Source organism: Epinephelus fuscoguttatus, linkage group LG17, assembly GCF_011397635.1.
Source record: "Epinephelus fuscoguttatus linkage group LG17, E.fuscoguttatus.final_Chr_v1".
In the NCBI taxonomy this organism is placed as follows: domain Eukaryota; kingdom Metazoa; phylum Chordata; class Actinopteri; order Perciformes; family Serranidae; genus Epinephelus; species Epinephelus fuscoguttatus.
In genome coordinates this window covers 15,778,325-15,802,176 of record NC_064768.1, presented here as the reverse complement: position 1 = coordinate 15,802,176, position 23,852 = coordinate 15,778,325, and the positions used below count along the sequence as shown (strand labels likewise).

The following is a 23,852-nucleotide window of genomic DNA, read 5'->3' as shown; positions in this document are numbered from 1 at the left end:
TTCAATTTTGGTGAAAAACTTGACACATTTTTAACTTTGAAAAGGCACTGACATACCATTATTCCCATACAAAAATATTGACTAAAATCCTCAAGGCAACTTGCAGCTTTAGTATGACACATTTTCTTCCTCTCCAACAGAAAACATGTCAGTGAGATGAGGCAGAACCCAACTTTGGTAACTCACTAAATGTGTTTGTGTTTGGCCGAGGCCAAGTGGGCCCTGAGTGGTGTTCAGGATGGAATCTGTGTCTGTGATAGGAGGCGTTACGAGGCTTTTAAGTCTGATAAAAATAGTGCACAGAGCTACAAACAGAATAGACACCAACAAGTGGTATTACTCAAAACTGTACTTAGTACAATTTATAAGTACTTGTACTTTACTTGAGTATTTCTATTTTCCCCACTTGTATTGCACAACTTCATTGCACTGTACTTTTTTCCCCAATTATTTTGTAACTCTAGTAAGATTTTTGCATGCAAACCATATAAAAATACACAAGTGCAGCTAAAATAGTTAGTCAATTGATAAGAAAATGAATAGGCAACTGTTTTAATAATCATTAAAGTAATTTTTTCATTTCAAAATATATACATAAAATTCATGGTTCCAGCTCCCCAAACATGAGAACCTACTGCTTTTCCTCTTAAATATTTTAATTATTTTTGATTTATTAAATTAATTTAAATGTTTATGCATTGAGTACATTTACTCTTAGAACTTATTTTTTCCCTGATTGTACTCACATGTTTTTTTATTTTACATTTTCTATGCAGGACTTTTACTAGTAACAGAGTAATTTTACAGTCTGGTATTGGTGCTTTTACTTTAGTAAAGGATCTGAGGACTTTGTCCACCACTGATTAAATCAAGTAAACATCAATCAAGGCAGCATCCAACTACCCAGCATTCCCCCCTCTCCACCTTCACCGAATCTACTTATGAAGGAATTAGTTAAAGCTGCCACACTGAAGCTCGAACAAATGGATGAACCATTATACAGTCAAAATGCATACATCAGAACTCAGATGTCTTACATTCTGAAACTCTTTTTTTATGCTTCATGCTGCTGCTGTTTTATCTCCCTTACATCTATTTTCATGTGTGCTTATGATGCCCTTACTGTAAAGCACTTTATGCTGCACTTCTTGTGTGAAAGGTGCTGTATAAATAGTTTATTATCAATGCATCAATAATTATCCAGTAATATAATATACATGAACCTGAATTTGCATAATGCGTACCTTTACTACCTTTACTGTATTTTCATGGCCATACTTTTGTACATTTAATGAATAAGATTTTGAATGCAGGACTTTTACCTGTAACAGAGTGTTTCTACACTGTAGCCTATTGTTACTTTTATTTAGTTCAAATATCTGAGTACTACTTCCACCAGCTGATGTTCTTAAAGTAGTCTGTGTTTAATTAAGGCAGAGGGACCCAGGTGTTCAGCAAAAATTAATACAGCAATTATAACATGTAAGCTCTGCCCCTCAGAGGAAAGTTGACTCCTTCTCCCGCCTCATCACACGAAGTATCGCGAGATTTGAGCCTAACGACAATAGCATCACGAGCTAACGGGTTAGCTAGCCACTGTAAGATCTCGATGCAGCCAAAAACATACAGTTAGCCCCGTTGACAGACACATAAAAGCACCCCCGGATATATTTAATGGGGGCTGACGCAGTAGTCCGAGGACCTAGCCTCTCCTAAAAGCGCAGTTCGTCTGTTTTTGCTGGCCCAGTTGGTTAGCTTTGACGCTGCTAACAAGCTAGGTTGCTAACATCCGTCTGCGCTCGTACAGCAAAACCAGGAAGGAGGGACCAGACGAGCCGCTTGGCCTCAAAGGTTACTCTTCTTCCTCAAACATTTATCCACAAAAAGACCCGCGTCCAGGCTGGTGAAAACGGGGGGAAGGTAAATCTACTATATTTTGTAGTAAAGCTGATGAATAAAGTTAGCAACCGCTTTTCTAACGGCAAGCATATCGTTAACGTCGGTGATTTTAGTATCGATAGCTAGTTTTAATGGACTTATATTGACTACAGGGTTGTGCAACGTTGAGCAACGCTAACTTAATATTTTCCACAGTGTTTTGTCTGTAGTTTGTCACATCAGTGTATTTGCTGTTGACATGATGACACATTTCTCTGCAGTGCACATGTAATCGTATATTGTGTCTTTGCACATAGCCTTACATGGTGATTATTAAGGAAAATAAAGGCTAAATATACAACCAAAATGACCGAAATAACCATTAAACCTAGTGGCTTGTATCGGTGACACATATGCCAACCGGTGGAAGAAGTAATCCTGTCTTTTCTGTAAGTACAAGTAACAGCACCACGGTGGATAAAGTCCTACATTCAATATATCACTGAAGTAATAGTACAAAAGTGTTAGCATCAAAATATACTTAAAGTACCAGAAGTAAAAGTACCCATTATTAAGTGGAGTAAAAAGTACAGTATTGCCTTTTTAAAATTTACTGGAGTAGAAGTACTCGTCAGTAAAAGTACTTAAGTAAATGGAGTTAGTTAACATTCCACCACCAGTAATACATCAGCATTAGTCATACTAAACAGCTATGTGATAATACTGTGTTTTATAAGTAATCGACAGTGATCAGTATTAGAGTACTACACTGAATGCACTTTAAAAGAGCTTGTCAGCAACTTTGGGGAATTGCACTATTATCACAACACTCATATTAGTATTTATTTGCCTGTGGCCGGAACAACGCTAACCCAGGTTTTGACTGCTGCCTTTCTGGTTTGCAAGTTTCAGATATTTCCCTCCATGGTTATAATGTGCATGCTCTTATTTTAACCTCAGCCCACACAACAAGCAGAGCTGCCTTTCAGGGCTCACCAGAACCAGTTCTACATCATTAACTACATCTGAGCACACATTATGCAACACATAATATTACTTAGGACTACATAAACAAACACAACTACTTCATATTAAAACTCCCTGCATGTGGAACATTTATTGTATAAGATGTTTGCAGGATGTAAATCTTAGTTAAGATCTTTGTGGTCAGTGATATAAAAAATGGGAAACCATTCATGCTCACTTTCACTTCCATTTTTATGTTTAACTGAAGGGGAGAGCAGGGGTTTGTAGCATGCAGTAAAAGTCAACTTGCTGATGCACCTCCTTGTAATTATTATTCAGAGCATTTATGGAGTCTGCAGGGAAGAACAGAATCAGAGATGATGCTATGAATACAAACTCTAAAAAAGACATAATTGTTACCCACAATGCTTAATATGAGGTCTCTGTGTGTATTTAGGCTACTATCTTACCTTGCACTGCTTTGCATAATAATAAACTCACTCAGTGAAAACTGCTTATTAAGAATTTGTTTAGATTTGAAATAATAAACATGTCCTTTGTTGATGAGGTTTTCCTCATAAAACATGGGACTCAAGTGGCTGAGATACTTAACACACAGGACGACCTAGGCATGCAAAGAGGCACCTTAATTGTGTGTAATAGAAGTTTGAGGTTCAGCAGAAGAGCAATGAGGTCTTTCAGCGGTGAATAAAACACTCAGGGCACTGCAGGAAGGGAAACCCAGTATGAGCATGTAGCAACCATTGCTTGGCACATAGCAACTGTTGTCCCCTCAGACATGAAAGAAGAGAGGCATTCGTCAACATTCAGTGAAAAACCAATTATATTTATTTCATTGAGTTCAAGAGAATCTTCAATGAAAAGCAAACTCCTCAGACTTTGATGTAACCATAACAGAATAGCAGATTGACGTCATTAGTACAGGCGCCACTGCCTTTTCAGCATTAAGAAGTCCCTGTAGTAGTAAAAGCTTTCCTTTTGCCCCACTGCACTAACGCAGCACTACCTGCTCCAGGGCTGCTGCTTTGTTAGAGACTCTGATCTCCATTTTGTAGAAGAGAGATGCGTGAAGAGAAAAAATATTTTTGAGCATTTTTAGGTGGCAAGTTAGACAAATGTTTCTAAATTTTAGTTTGCAATTTTAATATTTGTGTTGCAAATAAATAAAGAACATTTTTTTTTTTGTTCTGAGATGCCACAATGTTACACATGCTTTTTTTTCATTTTTGGTTAGTGTTGATTCAGTAGTTAACTCCGGGGTCAAGGTTGCTTAATCACAACACTGTTTGTTCAGTGACATTTTATCTAGCCTTAATGTTTTACAGAGTGATGTCAAGCAGCAATGAAACAGTAGAAAGGTTGTTCAGTGGAAGATATCCAGTCAGTGTTTGGATACATTTGGGTGGTTACAAAACATAAACAAATTATATTCAAATAACGTGATGTGCCTGTGAACTGTGAATACCAACACATCAGTTGGTTGAACAGAGATGATGTGTTGAATAAAAGCATGCGGCTAATTACTGTTTTTGTAGTTGGAAGAATTCATCTCAAGATAAAGTTATATGGGGCAGTACTCCCATACAGGGGCTGAGGCATTTTTCTTTTTTACTAGTCTTGTAACGTTATCCCCACCCTTTGCAGTCGCCATCTTTCTCAGCTCAGCTGACAGTTCCACCAGTAGAGACTGGCTCCTGGTGGTGCATGCTGTGCACTATATTACCTCAATACAGCATTGTATTAGTTTAATATATTAAAAAAAAGCGTTATTGACGGTATTGAAAATCGTATCTTCGGGATTTCTAAATATCCTAGTATACCGTAAGACCTTGGTTCCGCCCAAGCCTAAACAGCATCTTAAATATTTTTATCTGCAAAGGAAAGAACTTTATATTTTTGTGGGCATTTCGTGCCTTTGTTCGATAACAATAGTACAGAGATGACAGGAAATGAGGGAGAGATGCAACAAAGGTCTCTGGCCAGATTTCAACCAGAGATGTTGGGGGTCATGGTCAGCATCCTAACACCCAACAGATGACTGTGTATACCAATATTTTACAATGTAACAGGTATGGCAATCTTCTAATGATTGCCTAGCTTCGATTCAGTTACCCGTTAAGTTAGCTTTAACCAGACTCGTATGATAAGTTTTGTTTAAAAGCTGAGCATCAAAGGCTGATGTATTGGTACGGATGTGTGTGTGTCCTGACAATCACTAACTCTAGTTTGGCGGAACTAAACCCTTAATAACTAACTAAACTCTTGTCCTAAGGACAGAGGGGTGTCGTATGCTGTAAAGCCCTGTGAGGCAAATTGTGATTTGTGATATTGGGCTTTATAAATAAAATTGATTGATTGATTAATTCACAGGGTTAGATGTGAAAATATGATGGCTCTATACGGTCTTTTTTTTTTGTCCAGTCGCCTAACCCTAGTAGTCTGCACCTATTTGTTGGAAGCTGCAGTATTGAGGTAGATTTGTGTTTGATGTTGAGCCAGCTTTCACTCCTACTCAAGAGCAGCCTTCAACATCTTGCTGCACAGAAGCTCAACCTGTCTGACATTGCTGCCGGCTCATGTGCTTGTGTTTACACGCTGCTCCAGCTGTTTGCTACAGTCTTAGAGCTAACCTGTTGGCCCCTGTGTGTTCTCACTGCATTGGTTTTGACAGTTTAAGGCCATGTTGGGCTTTAGGGACTGTTAAGGCAGGTTTTAAAGCAGCAAGGTGCAGGGGTCTTGATGACAGGGCACAAGGTGTACGCTGGTGTGTATGCTGTTAAACCTGTCAGCAGGTCTAGATGTAATGTAGCAATATAAACCTGATGAATATGGAGGAATTATTTGAATTAAATTAGTTTTCTTTGTGTTTTCTTTGCTCAACGTACCCTTTAGTATCTGTTAAATTCCCTGTGCTTGCAGTGAGCAAAACAAACAAAATTAACTTTTTTTTCTCGTTGTGTTTTAAGGAAAGGAGTTTTTATTCTGGCCCAAGAGCAAAGATGTCAAAGGCTCCGGACTCTCCAGCTCGGTCCCGCTCCAGATCAAGGTCCAGATCCAGATCTTACTCCAGATCTCACTCTAGAAGCCGCTCCCGTTCAAGATCCAGAAAACGTCGCTATAGGTAAATCCATTTTGCTGTTTCTGACATGAACTTACGTCTTTACCTTGTTCTGATGTGTATGTGGTGAGTGTATTCAGCAGGTTTTGACTCCTATAACAAGTAGTTTAGCTCAGTGATTATAGAGCAGCCACTCATATAGTTTTTTAAAATATGATCACTGTTAATATTTATATTCTTTCACCTGCTGCATTGGTAACTTTGATTTAATCTGCTAAAACATCTTGGTCTTTCTGTAGATTTAATTGTAGACAGGTTGTGGTTTGCTATGTGATATCAGTCAGTGCTGTCAAACAAATAACAAACATCATCTGAGTACACTGGTGTGATAATACCTGTTTGGCTGTGTTTGTAGGACAGGACAAAGCAACAAGGAAATGAGCAGGTCATGTTTCAGTAGTGTATTTGCTCACCATTTGCTTCATCATGACAGCCATTTTACCTGTGACTCAACAGTACTGTGAAGGCTCATGCAGTTCACCATAGTATATTAACTCACCTTTTGTTACACTGAATTTGTGAAGAAAACTTTGTTTTTCATGCCAGGGAATGGAGAATCTAAAAAAGGTGAATGAATTGGGATCATGGGGTTTCACTGATAACAACAGCAAAACTATATCAAATAATAATAATAGTAATAATGTAATCTTTATTTATAAATAGCTTTTCAAAACAGTTACAAAGTGCTATACGTATAAATACTTAAATCAAACAAGACATGAAAATAACTTTTAAAAGAACTGATGAAAGCACTGTTTAAAAACAGAGGAAATAGAAGACAGTTTAAATGAACTTAAAACTCAAGTAAAATCAGGACAGGCTCTCTGTTAAAAGTATGATTTAAGAAGGAATTTAAAAGAAATCACTGACTCGGCTGACCTGACTGTCCCAGAGCCTCGGGGCCCTGAAAGCAAACACTCTGCCCCCTTTAGTTTTCAGCTGGGCCTCTGGAACAGACAAAGACCTCTGCCCGAGGACCTCAAAGTACATCCTGGTGTGTACGGTACTAAGAGGTCAGAGATATAGCTGGGAGAGAGACCATGAAGAGCCTTAAAAATAATCAGTAAAATCTTCAAATCTATTCTGAAACATACTTGGAGCCAGTGTAAAGTGGCTAATACTGGAGTGATGTGATCACGTCTCTTGGTTCTGGTTAAAAGCCTTGCAGCTGTATTCTGTACAGTCTGAAGCAGATTAGTAGATTTTTGATTCAGGCAAGAAAAGAGACTGTAGCAGTATTTTTTGAAATATTTGAAGATGATAAAAACATGATTGCACAAGCTTTGTGATATGCTGCTCGAAACTTAAATTACTGTCAAACCAGACTCCAAGTTTTCTTGCAACAGGTTTGATATGATCTAATAGAGGACCAGCCAAAGGCAGAATTTTATGTGTAACGTGCTGCAGCCCAGTAGCCCCTTTTCCACCAGCATTTCCAGCAATTTCTTTACCTGGGTAAAAGAATTCCTGGTAATCTGTGTGGTTTGCGTTTCCACCGCACCTCAAAGTTCCGGAGAATGTATTCAAATCAGGCTGACGACGTAGATAATTCGGCGTGTGCCTTGTATTTGGCTCTGCCAGCTTGGCTGGTGACATGCTGGTAGAGAGAGTTGGGGCTGTTTGTCTCAGCCAGCAGCTAAGTTTAGAAGTATTTTAATAATTGTCAAACTAAGTTAGTCTATACAGACAGCTGTCATTAGAGCTCAGTAGTAACAATTCGCTATCAGCTGAACTAGTGTGCTGTCCTTGTGTAAGACATAACGTTAGTGTTGGTGGATAAGAGACTGTGGATGGAGCATATTGAATATCGCTATCTACATGTTTACATGTTCATGCTTGCTGAACACATGTATTGATAAAGTACTGGCTTCTGACCCGCAAAGGTTTAATGTCACTTACAGTAACGAGTGCAGCTGCTGCAGCTGTTCATCGGTTACTGTGTCATGTAGGTGTGTATGTGTGTGTGGAGGAGTTCTGTGCTGGCACTGAGTGCAGAGGAGAACCGATACCGTCAGAGGTTATCACTACTATGGTCTTTGATAATTTAGGCCCAGGGCTAATTTAGTACCGGGTTTTGGTATCCGTCCTAAATCAAAACATAAACAAAGTGAAGCTTGTAGAAATGAAATTGAAGTTTGCAGTGGCTGCCTGTGCCAGGAAGTGCAGAACGCTGCAAGTGTGTGTTCCACCAATCAGTGTTCTTCAGCACACAGCCCCGCCCTCAAGAATTCCAGGTAATCTGAAATCTGAATCTTTATTTGCTAAAACATGGCAGTGACAATGTGTGGACATGTTTTTAAATCATAACATTTAAAAAAAAAAAAAATGCCTGTTTTTCAAAAGTACTAAGCGTGCTGCTGGATAAACGCCCACAAAATTTAAATACACAAACATTTTTGTAACTTTTCTTTATGAAAATTCAATTGTATATTCATAATAACACACAGACTATTATCAAACTTTTACATTTTCGTCAAGACTGCACCAGGTTACAGACCTTCTCTCACTCAAACTCAAAACAAAAAGTGCTCCAGGTTATTGGACAGCTGTTTATCTGTACAAATAAAATCCAGCTAAAAATGAATTGCAGTATATCCCACTTTAGCTAACATGTATTAATTTCCAAAAGAAAACAGTTGCAACAAATCTTTATATGCTTAAACTATTAAACTAACTATTTACATACAGGACAGAATCGGCACAGTATCAGCTGATTCTGATCCTCTCTGTTTTTATTGACGTTGGCTTTGGGGAAGTTCCATTATTGTTCTTTGACTGAGCCTGACTTGTCTAGGTTTGAATTTGCATTATGTTTTCCATGTGGGAGCCTCAAGCTATTTGCATCAGCTCACCTTATTTCCTGTTAGGAATCTCCACTCATCTATATTTATGACATTTTTTACAGTTTGTTGTCAACCAACATAGTGTTTTAGTTAATAAATGTTTTCTTATTAAGTAAGGGAGTGTTTCCCATGCTGGCTGCCTTGTTGTTGTCAGTGCATGTTTGAAGCTTGATGATTTAAAGCACTTTCACAGTGAGTTGTTGGAGTGGGTGTTTTTTCTTGGAGAGCATTGCTACACAGCATGTCAATGATTGTCAAATGGAAATAGAGGGAGTAGAGAGCAAGTGCTCGTGGCCGTGCTGTATCCCCCTCCCCCTTTGCTGCCTCCTCCCTCTGTGGATTAGAGCAGGTTGTGTCCTCGGTGTACCCTTTGACCAACACATAAATTAAAGCCACACAGACGGTCCTGGTTGTGGGAATACACTTCTCTTTTGTCCAGGACTCTGCTTCAATGACAAGGTACAAGGGGTGAGTGTGTAGTTGATATGTGCCTGGAAACTTGATGGTTTTGTCTGTGGCTTTGCAGACCATCAGGACAGGTGCAGTGTTGCATTGGTCCCAGTGACATTTCTTATATCCCTGAATTTACACATGCTACCTACATGTTTTTAGAATATGAAGATTGTGTTTGGATGGCTTTTATTTGTAGTCTTTCATAAGTGAAGCTGCAGTTTTGTAGGTGGGAGATAAAATGCCATGATGATTAGTTGGCCGTCTGTTGTGTGTTTTATCCACTTCATTAAACCCTGTTGTACTGTCACTTCAGAGTATGTGTCAGTCTAGCAGCTTGCTGACAGCTGTTTTTAGAAATGATTCATGGTGCAGTATTTGTACATATATATATCGTTTTGTGTGACACCCTGAATGAAATGTAAGTAGTGTTTACATTTATGAGTGAATGACAGAGACAACGCTGTGCTCAGTGGAGTTAGTTACAAGTCATCTCTGAGCTTACAGCGCCCCTTGTTGACGTTGTGGCAGTTGTAGATCTCTATCTCTTGTAAAGGCCACACAAAATATAGTTTTGGGACCACTAGGAGCCAGTGTGCATATCTTAGAGGAATAGTTTGCCTGAAATGATTTAAATCCCAAAGTTTACCACAACACAATAAGCTGATGTTGCTGAGGTTGCGACATTTTTTTCGTCTTCTGTCCACATTTGGACTCAGTGGCAGCTTGAAGGTTCATTCTTGACCTTGGAGACATTTGAATTCTGATAAGGTGGTAAGTGTGTGTTCCAGAATAGTTGCTGCCATCAGATGGGGAAGTGAATGGCTTCCTTTATCTCTCTGTGGCCGTTCACTGACTCCTGGTTGATTACTTTTACCCCGTCACAGTCAATGTTGTAACAGGTTATGGTCTGGTCTTATGTCCAGGGGTCTTGCCATTTCACTGATGTAGCGTTTCCCACAAGAGAAGTAAGGTTCTGGCTTTTGCCTTAATGTGGGGACTATGTGACTCTTGACTTGCAAAGCTGAGTGTGTTTTGCCCTCAATTACATCATTTTTCTTCTGTTTTTTCTCTTTCCTCTGTCATCCAGTTCTAGGTCTCGTTCCCGCTCTCGCTCTCACTCTCCGTCCTACAGAAACTATCCTACCAGGGACTATCAGAACAACAGAGGTGGTTTCAGAGGCTACAACCGAGGCTACCGGAGGCCCTTCCACTACCGTGGCAGAAACCGAGGCTTTTACCCACGCAGCCATTACCAGAACAGGGGAGGAGGCGGCGGCTATGGCTATAAGTCCAATTGGCAGGGCGGCGGTGGTGGTGGTGGTGGTGGTGGTGGAGGAGGCTGGCATGATCGCCACCATGACCAAGACCACCACTCACATAGCCCCAGGAGAGGGCGGTCACGCTCCCGCACGCCCAAAAAGCGCTCAGGCAGCAGGAGCCGCTCCCGCTACTCTGACCGCTCGTCTTCACGAGGATCTCGACACTCTAGGCGCTCCAGCTACTCATCACGGTCCCGGTCCTCATCACCACGCCATCGCAGCAGTAAGAGCAAGCCTGGCTCCAAGGATGTTAAGAGCAAGTTAGAAAGTCAAACAGAGAAATCCGGTCAGGCAGCAGATGGCAGCGCCATCGAGAAGGCTTCTGGAGGTAAATGGATTGACTATGACGCCAGCCCTAAACGGAATAGCCCAGAGACTAAGAAAGAGGACGGTCCCACTGGTATTGAGGGCAAAGGGCCTGCGAGTGGTGGCCCCATGTGGAAAACCATCGGCACTGCATCCCCTCCAGCAAAGAGCCCCACAAAGTCCGGACAGACGGCCTCCTTCAGTGGTTTTGGGTTCTTCTCAAAGGAAGACGGGAAAGCTGGAGATAAGACTGTGATCTCTGCTGCCTTCAAAAAGTATGTAAATTACATCTCTAGTTATTTAAATTTAATTACATTTTCTTTTAATTCCCCTAACAAATTATAAACATTATTTTTCTTTCAAACATGTTTAGCCTTTTTCAAAGATCCTGGAGGAGTACAGGTTAAAAGGAAAATATAAGACTGCAGATTTTAAGTGCATTGAAAATGTATCCGTCCTTTTCTGTGCACTGAGAGGAGGTTGTATGAAATCCAATTTACTTAGGACGGTGGTGGTGACGTGAGTATAATTACTGTAATGTGAGTCCTGCTCTGTACTGTTTGCTTTAGGGTTGGGCTTTTTTAAATTAAGTTTTATTCTTTTATACAATTGATGAAGAGAAGAAGAAGCAGCCAGTCTGCTACTGCAGATATTCTCTGTGCAGCTTGTAGGTTTATCTGTTGTACAGGATCAGCAGCCAGCGGGGATTTCAAGGTCCCCTTTTTATTTTTAGGAATAATTTGACTGGGGAAGTAGATATGGCTCAACTTTTAGGTTGATGAGCCAGTATGTTAAAGGGATAGTTAGACATTTTGGCAAATTCGCCTATTGCCGTAATTCCTATAGTCATATGAGTAGGTACATTACCTTTAATTATCAGTGCCTGCTGTTCTGAGATTGGTGGGGCAGAGCTGCTTGCTGCTCAGTGCACAAAATGGAGGTGAACAGTATGGCCCCATCTCTCCCTCAAAACTAATCAAATACACCATCAAATGACTCCAAAACGTTCTTGTGGACAACTTGTAGCTTACACATTCCCCACGCTATGAAATAATAATGTAATATTATGAGACAGAGTTGTTTTGAAGCTGGAACTACATTTCAGACATACAGTACTTGCTGGGCGGAGTGATTTCAAACAGCGTTTGTTTAGTGCAGTTACTCCCGTCATCAAAACAACAAGTTTATTGAGAAGAAGCCGACTGCTGATCATGGCAGACTATCCATAATATAACCACAAAAACATTTGCATTTTACCCTTATTTACCATTGCTTGGGTTGTAGGCTAATGTTACTCAACATGGAGGTAACGTTACAGCAGAGAGATTGCTGAGCAAAATACATAACGATCACTTACCACGTCTGCTCATTTTGTGATGCCGACAGATGGTATGGCAGTATCTTTGAAGAAAAGTGTTTGAACCATTCCTGAGCTTCTGCACTCCATCCTTTCACTGTAGTCCTCCGGTAAAAAATGGTTGGAGCAAACAAACATTTTCCGGACTGTTTTCACAGGCGTGTTATGATCGATGTCCAGCAGAAATAGCCATTGTTTCACCCTGTCCGTATTTTTGGTTGGTACTACGTGAAACTTCACTCTGCTTCATGTCTTCGGCTTGTTACCGCAACCTTTTACTCCATGATTTACAACAACATTCTGTAAACTTTTCTCAAACTTTCTGGTGCGTCCAGCTGACGATACCGCAAATGCAAGGCTGCAAGCAATAACTACGGCACTGTGTCAGGTGGCACTGTATCACTCCGCCCAGTGTTTTACTCAAGAAAGTAGTTCCGAGTATTTGCTTCATGTGCCGTAATGTTACTTAATTATACAGTATTATTTCATAGCGTGGGGAATGTGCAAGCCATGTGTTTTCCACAAGAACGTTTTGGAGTCATTTGATGGTGTATTTGATTAGTTTTGAGGGAGAGAGGGGGCCATACTGTTCACCTCCATTTTGTGCACTGAGCAGCAGGCAGCTCTGCCCCACCAATCTCAGAACAGCAGGCACTGACAATTAAAGGTAATGTACCTACTCATATGACTATAGGGATTACGGCAATAGGTGAATTTGCCAAAATGTCGAACTATCCCTTTAATACTGAGAATGATGTCCCAGATATTTTTCCAAAGCTCGTCCAAGTCAACTGAGAGTAGTTTGAAATCTTGGAGTCTGATACTAGATTTATAAGGATGTTGATTTAAGCGTTAGAAATTCTACTATCATGCACAGGGCAATATTTATCCTTTATTAAACACATGAAAAAGTTTCGGCTCAGTGAAAAAATGTCCAACACAGTCGACTAAGGCTGTGTATTGTTACTCCATACATTAAAGGTTTCAACCTCAGTACCAAGTATTAGTACTGGCCAGGTCTTGTTTAAAAATTATAATACCAGTTCCGATACCAGTTCCCTTAAAGTGGATAACATACCAGTAGTGTGCGTCATTTGAGTCCTTCTTTCCTCTTCGTTCACCCATCATGTGAATGGAAGCTTTCAGTTGCATAAAATTCCACCAGACACCACAGGCATGTAGTATAGCCATAAGTTCAAAGGTTTTGGTGGCATTTCGGCAGGCCGAACTGCACGGAAACACCCCACACTCGATTTCACCACTCCACACACTGGATGTGTTGTAGCTGCTGTGATAGTGGGCCAATCACATGTCACATTAAATCAAAGAACGCTTGTGACGATTGACTGTGGGCAAAATCATACAGTAGTCACTTTCCTTTAGATCTGGGTACAAAAAGGACTGTATGCAGGTATTGTTTAACTGGATAAGTTTATATACTGCTTGGTACAGGGTTATCTCAGTCAATACATTTAAAGGTATCCAGTACTCTTACCCAACCCTACCAAGTGGTATTGTAATTGCTGCACAGAAATTTCCCTCAGGATAAAACAGTTCTATCCTATCCTGTCCCGTCCCATCCCGTCCCGTCCCGTCCCTTTTTGATATTAATTTTAGGGTAGGGTAGGGTATTACCCCACTTTTTTGATATCAATATCACTTTAAGGGTACTGATATAATTTTTTACACGATACCCAGCCCGACTGTCAACATGACATTGGTAACCCAGTCTTAAAGTCTCTTCTAATTGCATAATAACAGTAAAAATTGAGTGGCATTGTTAGTTTTTATAGTTTTAGGGTTTTAAGATTCATAGGTGTAACAGAAAAATAACTCCAAACATGTACATTAGTACTTTGTCAGTTTGGAGCAAGGAGGGAGAGGAGATTAAACTAAGAGACAGCTCGAAAATACAAGTTAGCAACATTGTAAATGCAGTTTTATCATCTGTTTGTAAGCTTGCCCATCCCTGGTGTGTATTACATATTACATTTTCAGCTTCTGAGAGTATCTTGTACTTGTTCTTAATTATTGCATTGTTCATCTCAGTGTTGTTAAGCAGCAGTGAACCTGCCATTGTAGGCACCAAAGCAGAGTCTGGTTCTTTGTTTCAGGTTCTTGGCTGAGAATAAAAGCAAAAAGCTGGCTCCTGAAAAGGAGAACGGTCGCGATAAAGAGCAGAGCACCGTGGACAGAGAACTAGAGAAAGGAAGCAAGTCTGGAGACCTTTTCACCATCTCATCCACTTCTTTCAGCGACTCCAAGGAAGACAAGACCATGCCTTTCTTTGACGCTGGAGAAGAGGAGTTCCTCAAGTCTCACGGGCTGAAAGAGAGGGACGCTGAGGAAGACGGGGAGGTAAAAACCACTCTCACAGCTCGGGACATTTTCGGGAAATGGGGAGATGATCCAGGCTATCCAGCGTCCTACCTGGCAGTGAAAGAGAAAAGCCGGAGAGAAGCTGTAGAGGCAGAGCCTGTAGACATGGAAGAAGAGTTGTACCGAAGCCGCAAGCACAGCTCCAAGAAAGAGGAGAAGTCCAAGAAGAAGGAGAAGAAAGAGAAGGAGAAGGCCAGGAGGAGTCCGTCCCCTCCCACAACTTCCAGAGAGAAGGAGCGACCGCTGTTCCCTGTAGCCTTCCCTCCTCGTGATGAGTCACCTGTACGACGTCTGTCTGCGTCAAGGGACGACTTTGAACTCAAAATCAGTTCTTTAGATGAAATACCCAGGTACGTGTAGTAATATCTGATTATGACATGTACACTGCAGTATTACCGTACAGACCCAAATATAAAACAAATTACTTTGTATCAGGATGATCCACTCCAACATACTTAAATCTCTGTGGTCATAATTTCCAGTGAAAATAATTCTCTGTGAAAATATGCAGGCGTAACATTGCGTCCTAAAAGCAAGCTAGTGGCCGGTCATTTTTAACTGTATGTGACTATTTTCCCCATCCTTGAGTAGCACCTGATTCTTTTACAACTAACAACACAGAGCCCTAACCCAGTGCAGCACTCCCTGTCTTTTCCCTGTTACTTTACATTTATTAACAGGCTCAACGACAAGAGTCGAGAGGTTTCAGTGTAGGTGACATTTGCTGGGTTTGTACAAGTGAAACGTGAGACATTTCAATTAAAATAATCCCATTTTTGTGGGTCATCAGACACTCCTGCAGGTTAAAGTGGGCAGGCCAAAAAAAATTGGGGTTAATAAAAGGTTCAGTGTGTTGAACGTTATTGGCAGAAATGGAATGTAATATTCGTATCTGTGTTGTCGTTAGTGTATAATCACCTGAAAATAGGAATTGTTCTGTTTTTGAATGAGCCTTATGACCTCTTCTGTTCTCTCAGCTCTTCCCTGTCTAAAGAGCGCCTCATGCCTCGAGAGCTGCGAAATCCCACAAAGAAAGATCAAGAGTTTCGCTCCATTTTCCAGCACATTCAGTCAGCGCAGCTCCGTCGCAGCCCCTCTGAGCTGTTTGCTCAGCACATAGTCTCTATCGTGCACTACATCAAAGGTATAGTATAACCTGTGCTGGTTTTGTCCGGCTGCTACAGACTCAAGATGACAGGAGGGACATTTTCATTACTTGATTATATGCTAGTTACCAGAGCTGGTGCTGCTGTATGTGGAATAATAGTTTGTTCTCCTTTATGTGCAGCTCAACACTTCCAATCCTCAGACATGACTTTAAGTGAGCGGTTTGCCATGTACCAAAGAAAAGCTGCAGAGGTAGAAATGATGAAGCCAAGGAAGAGCCCAGAAATCCACAGGTACCGACAACATCTCATTATCTGACGTATCTGACCTGATTTATTCAAAAAATCTCTTTCACCCATTTCTAATCTTTGCCTACTGACATTAAGGCTTTTCCTTCCTCTCCCAGGAGAATCGATGTTTCCCCCAGTGCCTTTAAGAGGCAGTCTCACCTGTTTGAGGATATGGAGGAGACGAGCTACAAGGTGACCCGCCATTTTGAAATTTGACGTATTTGGAACAAGCAAGTTTGAGACGATCCAAAGCAGCAGTGTTCAGCTTTGTGCTTTTCTTTCAAAGGATGCATATTTCTAAATCAAAAGAGCCCAATTGTGTTTTGTAAGTGCCAAGCAAGCCCCCCAGCCTATGAGATATGGTTATTGATTGGGTATGTACGAACCCAAGCAAAGGCTAAAAGGAAGTGAATTAAGATCCTGAGTCCAAGCCTCTCAAGGGACGCTTATCAGTGCCTTTACCTTGTAAGTATTTTTCCTAAAAAGAAAAAAATCAAGCTACAAAAAACTGTGAAATTCAATTTATTTTTGATAAGCTACATGCATGCTGCTGGTTTCCATAAATATTTTAAATTGTGAAAAGTCAATTTTAAAGAAAATTTTGTTTTTGTTTTTTTTTTTTTGCTTTATTGCATTTGTACTCATAGTAATGTTGTGGTGTTTAAAGTATTCACATTTTGTCTTAACCACTAGAGGGAACACAATATATAATATATGTTGTGCATCTGTACATGTAATGTTTGTTTGTTTCAAGCTTTCCATTTGTGTCTTAAGTTTACCAAATAATTTATGAATCTGTCCATCAGTATATTACAGACAGCTGATTTAGTGGCTGATAAACACATTGTTTCTGCAGGATCCAAGTAAAAAGTTCAAAGGCGACGTGATGGACCTTCGCCTGGATATTGAAAGACGTAAGAGGTTTGCTGGGAAGGAGTTCAAGCGTGAAGAAGTCAGGAGCCCAGGAGGCTCCCGAGGACCGAGCAGAGAGAGGTCCTCTGAGAAATCCGGGAAACACCACAAGAAATCCAAGTACGTTCAGTCTGTTGTCTCAGTTTTTACCCCTAGAGAGGTTGATACACTCCTGTTTTCAAATCAGCAGCAGGGAACACACTGTTTGAAGGAGTGGTTACTGTTGTTACCATGGATATGTTGCCATGTTGATTTACAGCAGCAGAGCAAAATAAACAATCACCACCACCTTCTTCTTTTCCCCCACACATTTATAACATAATTTTAACACCCTGCTGCATATATTTCACCACACGGTTGGCTTTGTGCCCATCATTTTCTACAGTTCATGTGAAGAGTCATAAATATAAAATAAATATTCACAGTAAAATATGTGAATTATATCTGTTTTAAAAACAAAGATGATGTAACATGCAAAAAATATTGACTCAAGTATGTGCAGTTGTTCACAGTATGAAGTATGTGAGAGCCTAAAGTCTCCCTCCACTCAAAAATTTGTTTTTCTTGTGTTTATGTCCCCTAAAATGTCTGACCCTAACTATTCCGACCTATATCTGTGCAAAGTTTGTTACTAGAGAATTGTTTTCACATTCCTTTCCTGAAGGTGGCGATGTCTGCATTTTCCTAAAATTTGAGATTCAAATGTATGCCGGGCAAGCTAGATTTCTAATACAAAAGCCAATCACTTTCTAATACGAGTTACCTACCAGTTAAGCCCAGGTCAGACCAAAGATTTGTGACGAGACGAGTTGAAACAGGCAATATTTCATTCTGCATTGTTCTAAAAACCTGCTGGTTCACACCAATGCAACTAGATGAGACGGTGTATCATCTCTATGCAACAACTCTCCGTACTTACGCTCTGATTTGCAGGTTTTCAGGCTGATGTTGTGACTGAATATAATTTGTAGCTTCTTAAAATATGAATGAGGATAGTGATAGTGAGATACTGGCTACAGTTGCATTTGTAGTAGTGATGAAACAGTGACAAACATAAAACGAGCATCAGATGGACTGTAATAATACACCACAGTAGTATTAAGTTAGCAGCGCCCATTAATCAGTCAGTGTGTATGAGTGTGTGTGGCATAAGCACATACAGCGAGCAACAGTTCACATCCGCTGCAACTTTTTTCTAAGACGGTTTCATCTGGTTGTGAATCATTGGTCTAAACTGAGACTTAGCCTACACGCTAAGAAGCTAACAACCAACAAACAAATAAAAGATGCTAACTACACTAAATATTCTGATATGGGTGCTAGCCGCCAATTTTGGGGCACAACAGACTCCACATCTGAGTCTGGGTCTGACTGAGGCTCAGGCATGTTTGGCTCAGTCTCTCTGATGTTTCCTCCTAACGCTGACGCTAGCCTTGATGGTAAAGTAAAGGTAAAGTTCCACTGATTGTCACACACCTGAGTGTGTGACATTTGTTCTCCGCATTTGACCCATCCCCTGAGGGAGTGGTGAGCAGCAGCGGGGCCGACTCGGGAATCGTGGTGATCTAACCCCCCAATTCCAACCTCTGATGCTGAGTGCCAAGCAGGGAGGCAATGGGTCCCATTTTTATAGTCTTTGGTATGAAACGGCGAACCCACGACCTCCCAGTCTCAGGGCGGACACTCTACCACTAGGCCACTGAGTACTGCTCTCGTCTCGCATAGCCAGATCTATAACTGTTTCAGGTCAATGCCAGAGCTGGAAGACCTTTTACCAAGTCAAACAAAATATTATTTATAGCACAGTATTTTTACATGCTTGATAACATGTCTGGAGGGGATCTTTAATAAAAAAGCAGCAGCAGGAAATGTTGAATTAGCATGAGCAGTCACTTATCATAGAACGTACAGCTCCGTTATGAGTGATAGATAGTGGATCAGGAAACAGTGAGGCTTCTCTCGGTTAGATAAAAACAAGAGTGGAACAAAACCCCAAACCGCTAAACTTTACTGCAGCACAACTACAGCCTGCTTCCAAACATGGCCATATTACTGCAGGTCAGTGCAGTTAACCACCTGCTTGGTACACCATGGCATGGCTATAATATACAATACTGTGCATGTTTGGTTAGGCAGGTAGATTCTGCTTAAGGCGTAGGTGCTTTTCAAAAGGAAACTGCCTAGAATTTTATTTGACAGTTTAATTTTTTAAGCTAAATGTTGCACGAGGCAATTTTTCCTAAATTTCCTCTTATCTTTGGCTCGCTATTTTCAGGAGCAGCCATGTTGTGACAGTCTGTCAAGAGATGTGTATATTTGATGTGTTAGCACATCTTATTTCAAATAAAATTTAGGGCATTGTTTGTTTTTGTGAAGGAGGAATAAGTGCAAACATGACTCCTGTAGCCATGGTTACAACTATACACGCCAGCCTGCACATGATGTCTTTAACTGTTCCGACATACTTTTATTTATAATACCTAAATTTTTTTGACACTCATGTCCAACTTTTATGTTTGTGCTACAGGAAGGGTAAGAAGAAGCGGGATCGCTCTCCATCCTCGTCTTCCTCCTCATCCTCTCCATCCCCTTATCCTCCACCCTATAGAGGTAAAGAGTACATGGGAGGAGAGGGGATGGAGCACCACTCTGAGGAGAGCTACGGTCACCCACGTTATCCTCCACGGGACTACTCGGGGCCCGCAGACAGAGGGCCTCGAGAGTATGAGGGCCACAACCCAGAGAGAGGCCGCGGCCGTGGATTTGTAAGTTCCTGTCTGTGCTCTGTTTATCTCTTCTGCTGCATTTGTTTTTGTCACTGAGGTACTGACATCTCATCTTCTTGCAATTCTTTGTCCTAATGGCATCACAGTAGACTGCGCTTCTCTGCTCTGTTCCTTCCTCCTAATGCTAAGGAACATAATGTGGATGATGATGATGATGATGATGATAATGATGATGACACTCTATCATACATATTCCATGCACTACCTGATTTGTATTAAGGTAATGTAGCGTAAATCAGTGGAACTTCACCTCATCACTGAACAAATTTCCATCAGTATGGCTTTTTATTTGTGTGTGCTATCCCTCTCATTGTCTATGGGTCAATTTTTTTGCTTCTGACTTGGAACAAAACTATTAATAATTAAAGATAATTAAAAACTTTCTCCCATCTTATTGTAGACAATTTGTTTGTGGCTTGACTGAGAGTTTAAATCCCACTTGTTTTGATTTCAGTTCCCTAGGGTCAGAGGCAGAGGGTGGAACAGGGGAAATTATCCAGGCAACAACAGCAATGGAAACCCTGCCAATATGAATCCTGCAGTGCGCCCTCCAGAGGAGGAGTGGGACCCTGAATACACTCCCAAGAGCAGGAAGTATTACCTGGTGAGTCTGGAGCTAAGGATTAATTAAGTCACGCCCATAAAGCCCTAAAAACAGGTTTTTTTCCCCTGGAGACATTTTGACACTGTAGGAATAACATCATAATGAAATTAATGACGGCTGCTTCAGTTTCAGGATTCTGGTATTGTTCCTGCTGGCTCACTCACACTCTCATGGCTATTAAAGGATACTTGTATAGTGTTATTAGGAAAACTATTTCGCTGTAGTTTTCTGCCAAAGTTGGACCGATGGATATTCTGAATTAGGCCTTACTCTGAATGTGGCATTTGGCTGGCATTGCACCACTGTGGAAGTTTAAGAATCAGTCTCATGCCATCATTATAGGCCACATTAAGTCTTTGCATGTTGCTTCTCTAGGTGCGCCACAAGTGGGCAGTATACAGCAGGGTACAAACTGCTCTAAAAAGAGCTCTCCTCACATTAACTAAACACATGCTGGATTTGCAAGCAAGCATATTACCTTGCGCATACAACTTGTTACACTGTCTGTAGATATCTTTGTCATCAAATTAATCATTGACACAATGGCCAAGATATTTAATCTCATTACACACTAATTTTCTGTTTACTTTACCTCTAACAATCATAATGTTGCTCTTACTGATGTTATATTTGATGTGAAAGTCTACACCATAGTCAGAGCAAGTCTAGAGATGATCTGTAGGGCAGTTTTATGTCACTTTATACCTGACAGTGTGGAGGAGGGAGGGATATGGCATCTCCGGACACAGCTGGATCAAGGATATTGAGGTTATGTTATATTCAGCTTCAGGTGCCTTTTATGGACTTTTTTTTTCCCACAGAGTTTTGACTTTGTAGAACCTGGTTCTTCTCAGCTCTACCAAACCATTTGTCATTTCTGCTCCCAGTCGCATAAAATGTGTCCCAGGGAAACAGATTATTGTTCTTTTAAAGACCATCCAACGCCAACTTTTAGCCAGTATGTAAAGCATGCACTGTTGTTGATTTGAAAGTATCTGATGATTGTTTTAAACAGAGTAAAGACTGTAGTCCTGATTGAAGAAGCAAAAAATGTAGCCCTGGACCGGCTTAAAACTTCTCCATGTTTATTAAAACATTGAAAGCATTTTTGCAGTGTTTAGACATAAAGAAGTTTGAAGTTGGACTTAAGACTAGAGCTTTAATGTTGCCTATGTCCCCTTCCAGCATGATGATCGTGATGGGGAGAAAACCTGGGTAGACAACCGTGGTAGAGGCCGCGGTTCCTTCCCTCCCCGCCGGGGACGCTTCGTCTACCGTAAAGGGGGCAGCAGCCCGAAGTGGACCCACGACATGTTCCAGGGAGGAGGGGAAGGGGAGATGGGCGACGTCAACATAGAAGTAGACCGTAAAGACACCAAGAGCGCTGGAGACATCTCCGCCCAGAAGCAGTAGACACCATCATCATCATTATTGTTAACATGTTCATAAACGTCTGTGTCAGAGTGGTTACAGCGGCGATGAAAGGGTTCCTCTTTTTTTCCCCTCAGCATCAACTCATAATTTAATGGTTAATGTTCCGTGAGTTTCTCACAGTTGAAGTGAAGAAAGGACTGACTTGAAGAGCAGCACTCTGTTACATTTGTATGTGAGGTTAGCTTCATTTCAGAGCGTGTTTTTTATCTAACGGTTTTTGTTCCGCAGCTGGTCGAATTAATTGTATCTTTTTAAGGGAGAAAATACTGAGGCAACAAAGATGAATATTCTCTGAAAACATGACAAAAGAAGAAATGCATTTGTGCCTTAGAAAATAAATATAAATGATAATACATGTGTCATCTGTTTCAAGGTAAAGCCGTGGTTATGAGAGGTACAGCTGTATCAGTAGGAAGACATTAGATGATCACCACCATAATGTTTTTCTGTTTGTTTTTGGGACTGTGAAAAATCTTTAATGTTACTGCATGAAACGTTTGAGTCATACTTTGCTCCTCGGGACCAATCAGTAGCGGGTTAATGATAGTCAAATTATGAAAAAATCTTCTGATGAACCCCTGAATGATTCTCACTTATATTATCCAAGCTTTTTCGTATAGTGCCACTTAACCTGTATTTCTCATTAGGAAGTGAGCATTTTTATGTGTGTGCTGCAGTATATTCTCATAGATTGTGGATGTTTTCATTCAAGAAAAAAAAAATTAAATTGGCACCAAAAGATTTTGCTTTAGAAATATAAACACATATCAGTTTAGGTAAGTGGCTACCTTATGTTTAGATTTTTAATTTAAAAAAAGGCTAATACATATATAGAGTTATAAAACCTAAATTATTGTAATCTTAACATCTGAGGGAAGGGAAAACATAAAAATAGATTACGGTACTGATTTTTGTTTTAATACAACGGTTGCAGTAAATTCTCCAGCAAAAAAAAGTACCTGCACATGAAAACATGAAGAGAAAAAAAAATTGTCAGTAATGAAAGTGCATATTTTTAAGAAGAGAACTGGCGAACTAGCAGAAATAGTTTGTGAATCTCACTGTGCTGCTTCGTCCCACCTTTGACTGTACATACTGCATGTACTAAAACGAGCTGTAGGAGTTTTGTTTTTGTTTAATCTGAAGCTGAAAACTTTTGTACTGTTCTCAAGAGCTTTGGAGTACTTTGTCTTTTAATTTTCAATAAATCTGTTCTTTGATTCAGGGCGAACTCTGGGAATGTCATTGTTGCGATCTACAAATTAAAGGCAGATATCTGGACAGGTAAAATTTGAAAATACACCCTCTTCCTGCAGCTCTCCCCTCTCTGTCATAAGCCACCACCAGGTGACAGTGACGATGGGCACATACACGGGCTTCATTCTGTAACCCAGTGTTTTCCATACTCTGATTTAATTAATTAGATCTCGCTGTCGAGCTGTGCGCAGGGCATTAACTCAGCCTATCCTTGTCCCACTCTTGGTCTCTGTCAGACAACAAAGACAAGACCACAAGACTAGAATTAGCTAGCCAGCCACCCCACTGCCCCCCCTTCTCGTTCCCTGCCACTGTGGACTGCTTCACACACATCTGCAATTGTAGAACAGCCGATAGGAACACCCCTCTCTTTGAAATGACCTGAGATTGGCAACATCTCATGTCACAGGCTAGATTTTCAGAGCCAAGAGGAGGTGCAGAAGTCTAGTTATTGAATTACAATATGCTCCAGGATTATTATGGGATTTTTGCCCAATGTCACCAAAATTAAAATGTCTCCCCCAGCTTTAACAGACTATAGAGATGTGTTAAATAGATTTGGATTTACTTCATTATTGTGTGGGGTCTCACTCCACTGCAGTACGTGTAATAATATTAATAGTTGCAAAAATAACCTCTTCCTAAAGCCCATACGTAAAGACATAAAGTGCTAACCTTTAGCTTGGGGTTGTACATTCAATGACAGTGACAAAATAACAATTAGCATCGTAAAGCTACAGCTAATTATCATTAATCTGTACTTTTCTTGTCTATACACCACAAAGTAGTGAAAATGGCCATTATAAGAGAGGGGTGTCTGAA

The 23,852-nt window shown here is 40.5% G+C and overlaps 1 protein-coding gene across 4 annotated transcripts; it reads left to right on the top strand.

Annotated features, from left to right (window-relative positions):
• The first annotated feature begins 1,561 nt into the window (after positions 1 to 1,561).
• thrap3b (thyroid hormone receptor associated protein 3b) lies at positions 1,562 to 22,997 on the top strand. Of its 4 annotated transcripts, none has more exons than XR_007451516.1 (11): positions 1,562 to 1,920; positions 5,832 to 5,986; positions 10,367 to 11,179; positions 14,376 to 14,990; positions 15,618 to 15,784; positions 15,929 to 16,040; positions 16,154 to 16,229; positions 16,894 to 17,069; positions 19,477 to 19,714; positions 19,822 to 19,955; positions 20,190 to 20,327. XR_007451516.1 is itself a non-coding variant. In XM_049602213.1 (11 exons), the coding sequence occupies exons 2-11, from the start codon at positions 5,865 to 5,867 to the stop codon at positions 21,750 to 21,752; spliced, it is 2,556 nt and encodes an 851-aa protein (XP_049458170.1). In that variant the 5' UTR covers positions 1,562 to 1,920; positions 5,832 to 5,864; the 3' UTR covers positions 21,753 to 22,997. The 4 variants fall into 4 exon arrangements, 3 of the variants coding, with proteins under 3 accessions (XP_049458170.1, XP_049458167.1, XP_049458169.1); XM_049602213.1 differs by lacking the exon at positions 19,822 to 19,955 and adding an exon at positions 21,525 to 22,997 and having other exon boundaries at positions 14,517 to 14,990; positions 20,190 to 20,339; XM_049602210.1 differs by lacking the exon at positions 19,822 to 19,955 and adding an exon at positions 21,525 to 22,997 and having other exon boundaries at positions 20,190 to 20,339.
• The last annotated feature ends 855 nt before the right edge of the window (positions 22,998 to 23,852 follow it).

Excerpts from the sequence above, each read along its gene's own strand:
- thrap3b (XM_049602210.1), top strand. The coding sequence starts at position 5,865 with ATGTCAAAGGCTCCGGACTCTCCAGCTCGGTCCCGCTCCAGATCAAGG. Across the intron at positions 5,987-10,366 it reads TCCAGAAAACGTCGCTATAG|TTCTAGGTCTCGTTCCCGCT; the intron begins GTAAATCCATTT and ends TCTGTCATCCAG. Across the intron at positions 17,070-19,476 it reads AAACACCACAAGAAATCCAA|GAAGGGTAAGAAGAAGCGGG; the intron begins GTACGTTCAGTC and ends TTTGTGCTACAG.